General features: G+C 41.4%; 1 protein-coding gene across 1 annotated transcript; it reads left to right on the top strand.

Annotated features, from left to right (window-relative positions):
• Window positions 1-928: 928 nt before the first annotated feature.
• On the top strand, window positions 929-1,744 carry LOC310853986 (4-galactosyl-N-acetylglucosaminide 3-alpha-L-fucosyltransferase 9-like; the record flags this gene model as incomplete). The annotated part of the gene is made up of 1 exon (XM_083758461.1): window positions 929-1,744. Exon 1 carries the CDS (start codon window positions 986-988, stop codon window positions 1,742-1,744), a length of 759 nt encoding a protein of 252 aa, XP_083614587.1. The 5' UTR covers window positions 929-985.
• Window positions 1,745-6,468: the final 4,724 nt, after the last annotated feature.

The raw sequence follows: 6,468 nt of genomic DNA on the forward strand, positions 1-6,468 counted from the left end.
ATAGCGCACCACCGAGTGTCACGCTACGAGCTTGTAGGTCTGCTATTTTTGAAGAATCGTGAAAAGTGATATGAAAGTGTTTGAGAACGACTGACATAGAAAAACATAGCTTTTTCAAGAAAACAGTCAGGATTTAGAAGACATTTGCAGAACCGTTCCCAGGTCAAAATGGGTTAATTTAATCTCTCTCTCTCTCTCTCTCTCTCACACAGGGTCAGCCATGTTGAGCAGATTGAGCTCGTCATCCCGCAAATGGACTCTAGTAAAATGCTGCCTGGTGGTTCTGTGTGTTCTGGGCTCCTTTCTCATACACTACACACCTGACTATGACTTCAAGTTACGCCCTCCTACCATGCACACAGCCTCACGCAACACTACCAGCACCGACGCCACAAACCATAACTATACCAGTCCAGCACCGACGACCCAAACCATAACTATACCAGCACCGACGACCCAAACCAAAACTACACCAGCACCGACGCCCCAAACCATAACTATACAAGCACCGATGCCCCAAACCAAAACAATACCAGCACCGACAACCCAAACCAAAACTACACCAGCACCGACGCCCCAAACCAAAACGATACCAGCACCGACAACCCAAACCATAACTATACCAGCACCGACGCCCCAAACCATAACTATACCAGCACCGATGCCCCAAACCAAAACAATACCAGCACCGACGCCACAAACCATAACTATACCAGCACCGACGCCCCTAAGCAAAACTATACCAGCACCGACGCCCCAAACCATAACTTTACCAGCACCGACGCCCCAAAACCAAAACTATACCTCAGGAAACCACCACATCACGTGGACAGGTTACAATCACACCAACTCGATCCAGCTCAGAGATGCATATATGCCTCAGGTCCTCATATTGATATGGTGGTGGCCCGGATACAGATTCAATATTAGTGGATGTCAGCTGACGGACGACAGGACTCTGTACAACAAGGCCGATGCTGTCATCATGCACCACAGAGACATCAACAGAGAGCTGACCAACATGCCAACAGAGCCACGCCCCCGGTTCCAGAAGTGGGTGTGGTTTAACATGGAGTCACCCGCAAATTCAGCTCTGATCCCTAAACTCAACGACGTGTTCAATTTAACAACAACGTATCGCCTGGATTCAGATATCCCAGTGCCTTATGGGTACCTGGCGCCGGTGGAATCGGAGGTCATGAGTTTCAAGCTGCCAGTGAAGGACAAATTGGTCTGCTGGGTTGTGAGTAACTGGAACCCACGATATAAAAGAGTTCAGTTCTACAATGAGCTGAAACAGCACATCAGCATAGCGATTTATGGAGGCGCCTTTTCTCATAAGTTGAATGACCAGGAGTATTCCAAGTTAATACCTAGTTGTAAATTCTACCTTTCCTTTGAAAACTCCATGAGCAGAGACTACATCACAGAGAAAGTGTACAAGCCCATGCAAATGGGGACAGTGCCAGTAGTGCTCGGCCCTCCAAGAACAAACTATGAGGTTCTCATCCCAGGACACTCTTTCATTCATGTAGATGACTTCTCCAGCCCAAAGGAGCTGGCTGAGAGACTTCTTTATCTGGACAAGAACCCTAATGAATACACCAGTTACTTTAACTGGAGACAGAGGTTTAAGGTCAAGGGTTTCAATTTTGGACAAGAACACACTCAAAGATCATGCGATTATCTACAAATGCCCCGAGACAGACAAACTGTTGACATCAATAAATGGTACTGGGGTTAAAGTAATATGACAAAATATCGACACTGAATTCGGAGTGCCATATATACAGTGTGTTAGCCCTGGAACATGACTCTCGTATTCATACGAGAGTCATGACGTAACTTCACCCTGGTTTTTGCGAACGCTACATTTACAAATAATTAAAATATATAAACATTCGCATTTCAAATCTAAAGTACTCACAAAGTGTCCCACGGGTGTTAGTTAGTAGCAGCGCCAGCGATTAGAATTTCTGCATCCTGCGTTGTTTAATAAAAAGCATTTTTATCCGAGGTGTTATTTTGCCATTGGCTTTCAACTACGCGCCCCTATCGGTCGGGAGGAGGGTGGCACTCGGTGTGTTCGATATAGGTAGGCTGACCGCCCTGCCAATACAGACTAATAGGCGAGTGCGCTCCCGGTGTGCAACTGTGGATTTCCCAAACGAACCCCGTTTGAAAAAAGTAGCCGGGGAGCTCGGATAAAAATGCTTTTTATTAAACAACGCGGGACGCAGCAATTCTAATCGCTGGCGCTGCTACTAACTAACACCCGTGGGACACTTTGTGAGTACTTTATATTTGAAATCTGAATGTTTATATATACGGAAATCTTGTAAATGCAGCGAGCGCAAAAAACAGGGCAAAGTTACTGCATGAACATGACTGTCATGATAATCATCATGGCAGTCATGTTCCAGGGCTAACAGTGTGTGTGTGTGTATATATATATATATATATATATATATATACACACACATATATATATATATATATATATATATATATATATATATATTTTTTTTTTTATATGATATGATGACAACATACGTAGCCTGCAGTTGAATTGGCGATAATGTGTGTAATGTGTAATCTCTGGCCTGAAATATCAAATATGAGATATGGTTGTATGATTTATGATTAACTGAAACGATTAAATAGCGAAAGTAACAGATCGCAATTCTCAAAACGCATCGCTTCACGCCACATTTTGAACTTCCCCTTTTGATGAAACAGAAGGAAATGTTTGAGGCAAGCAGCAGCAACAGTTTTATCTTAGCACCCAGCTAGAACGGGAACAAGGTAATGTGTTTGTGTTTTATGATTCTGTGCATTTACTTTGGATATGTTTATATTAACACCTATTGTGATATAAATGATAGTGATATAAATTATATGGAGAATGAGTTCCATTTTCTTTTCTATTGCCCGTTGTATCATGAGCTACGTCAAAAGTTATTTAACAGATGTAAAAATATAGATCTGATGTGGTTAAGTGATGCAGAGCGACTGAGATGGATTTTCCAACAAAAGATATTTGCATTAGTATATAGAGAAAGCTTGGGACATATGGACAAAGAAAACTTACATATATGTGACGTATTTTATTTTATTTTTATGATAATGCTTATTTCTGTTTTTGTTTTGATCAAATACTTGGTGTAACTTCTGTGTGGGAAGTGAACTTGTGATATTGTTTATTTATGTTGTTGGTGTCTTATAATCCCGTAAGGGATGGGTCTTAACGACAAGACACGAAAATAAAAGGTCATGCATTCATTCATTCATGCAGAGGGGTGTTTCTTTCATGTAAACATTGTGTTTATTCATGATTATGTTTGTGTGTGTTTTAAAGGCCCATTATGGATGTTATTGTTTTATGACCTGGTTTGTAATGTTTGTATGTTGTAAGAGCTCATTTTATCTTGTTTATCTGTCCTCGGCCTATAGACTGACACCACGGCGCATATTCAGTTCACTGCAATGCAATTTGCGGCATTTCCAAAACAATATTGCGCAGAGTAGCGATTATCATCTACATTTTAACAGCTAAACCTACATTCTCAGCATCAAGGAATCCAATGGTGGTAGTTATGAAGCTACAAAAAAATTCAACATTAACCCTTAGATGCCTGACTGGGTCCAAAATGACCTGGTGTGGTTAGTCAGCTTCCCTATGTAATTGTGTTGTTTTATTTTTAAATATTTGCATATAGATACTGTAGCTGTCCCAGCAATGGGTATTTTGTAATGTTCTATTTTATTGCTCACCTTTCTGAAAATGTATATGTTAACATTATATGTGTGTTTATTTGGGTACATATGGTAAATGCATGGTGATATAGTGCCATCTACTGTGCTCTGGTTTTATGGTCTGTCTGGTTCATGGGCAGGTTGAATTAGGCTCACCTGCTCTAATCACCCATTGCCCTGGGTAAATACAGAATAGATATATATTTAAAATAATCACTATATTATCCACAAATGGCTCAATAAAGGAGGATGTTACACAAAAAAAAATCCTAATGATACCCATCCCTAGAGGCAAGGCATCAGAAATCTCACAGACTACAAACAGACCCCCGGTACCCCACCCCTGACAGACCCCTGCACCCTCCCAGACCAGTTCAATGCTTTCTTTGCCAGGTTTGAGAATAGCAGCAACGCAGGTCCAGACATTAACATCACAACAGAGGGTGGCCACCAACTGAGTTTTCAGCCATATCAGGTCAAACAGGTCCTATCAGAATAGCAACAAGGCAGCTGGACCCGACAGTGTTCAACTCCATTAGCCCCTGTAAACTAGTCATCAAACTGTAGACCCTAGGAATAAACATCCACACCTCTGTCTGTGGATAAAGGACTTCCTGACCAACAGGCCCCAAAAGGTCAGGCTAGGTCAACACACATCCTCCACTATCACCCTCAACACCGGCGTCCCTCAAGGATGTGTCCGCAGCCCACTCCTCTACTCTCTTTTCACCCGTGACTGTGTGTTTGCAGACGACACAAACCATCATAGGTCTGATAACAAACAACGACGAGGTGGCATACAGAGAGGAAGTCAGTGTGCTGGCTGTATGGTGCAAAGACAACGACCTGAACCTGAACACAAAGAAGACCAAGGAGATAGTTAATAGATAAAATCTATTTTGTAATGATAATTTAGAAAGGACTGTAAATAAATACCTTCAAATAACCCAGCAGGGAGACCAAATACCGTGCTGTATTTACCTTCAAAATGAGTGAGTAGCCCTTTACATTTTAAATGACAGTCACTGTACCAAAAAATAGAAAGATACCTTAAAAAATGATTTGGAGGAAGATGAAATAAAGTTTGGAGAAAGTTTAAGGTTTTAACCATTATTTAGTAGGTATAAAGTCAATTTACATAGAGAATGTGCTACATGGTTCAGATGATAGTATTTACATTCATAATAATTTAGAGTATTCAAATGGTTCCAAAATGGATCAGAACTGAACTGTGTAACGGTTTCCTCAGTAGAATGGGTTGCCAGGCAGGCGTGTACCTACCAGAGAGGACTTAGCCTCTCCTTTATTTATGTAGGCAGGTGGTTTCAAGGAAACCGACAAAGGACTCAAATAAAAGATAAGGAATCCTTAAATGTGATGGATTAGAACAGGATTTATATTGAAACCATGGGATGCATGGGTTAGGTTATACAACCACCTCCTTCACAGTATTGTTCCAGGCTAAAAACTGCAGATCACGTCACTTTTGTTGATATAAAGTTCATTGGTGGTGGCGCTGGTTGTCGAGCGACCATTGGACCAGCACATAGATGATGAGACGTAGAATTAATCTCCTCTGTCCCGCACATGGATGCCCATTGAAGCCTGGAGAGCGCCTAGGCAGGCGTTGCCAGGCAACTTGTTGATAACTTTCGCTGCACCGTGAACTTTCGGCAGAGAAAAACACTCCCTGACTCCCAGTGAGCAGCTATCTCTTTTCTCACTAGGCCAAGGTCAAGTACATGTAGTAGACCTCTCATTATTGTAAGTTTGTGGCTGGAGGCAGACAACATGGAGACTGAATAAGGAGTCAACAAGATGGGACAGATGAAAACATATTTGGGCCATAAACATGGATGACATGACATTAATGATGATAAGAGGAACAACCCGGAGTAAACAGGCAGTAGACTAAGGATAAAATGATGATATGGGAGAATAAGGTGATAATATGAATGACCTATATGGCATGGAGCCATGGACCAAAGACCCAAAGTTTAGGAGGATATGGGACATTGACCACTGGGCATTAGTGTGTAAACAGATAAGATCTGAGTATCGGAGGGGAGGAGGTCGAGAGGGTTTCCAGTTTTAGGAAGCTGAAACGGAATGGACTCCCGCAGAACCTGCTCATCAACTTCTATCGCTCTAGCATTGAGAGTATCCTGACTTGTGCCTTCACAGCCTGGGCATCCAGGTACAGCCAGTGGTCAAGACAGCGGACAGTGGATCATCGGCTCTCCATCACCACACCTGAGTGACATTTACTTATACTGCAATAATAATCTTTTCCGGATTATTCGATAAGGTAAGAAGTTGTTTAATGATGTAGTAAAGATAGCTTAGCTGAAATGCATTCTGTGTAGGGTTGATGATTCATTGTTGATTCATAATTTGTCAAACCAATAATTTGCAATTAACAATTTTGTTTTGTTTTTGGCATTGGAACTTTGGAACATATAAATAAAAGTGTAATTTGTTTTTGCCTTTTAGGCTTCGTGAACAAACAACAACATTGCCAATACAGGCCATATTATGTAATACTTAGTGGAAATATCCAATAATATAAACTCACGTGTGTTGACTGTGTGCTATTGAACTATGACTATGACAATTATGCAAAACAATTGTGATTGTCTCAAACAATTGCGATCAGATCAGATCAGACAATAGTGTAATGATTGTGACAGGCCTAATTCTGAGGCATCTGAA

The sequence above is a fragment of the Protomyctophum parallelum genome (assembly GCF_964188405.1).
Source record: "Protomyctophum parallelum genome assembly, chromosome: 23".
In the NCBI taxonomy this organism is placed as follows: domain Eukaryota; kingdom Metazoa; phylum Chordata; class Actinopteri; order Myctophiformes; family Myctophidae; genus Protomyctophum; species Protomyctophum parallelum.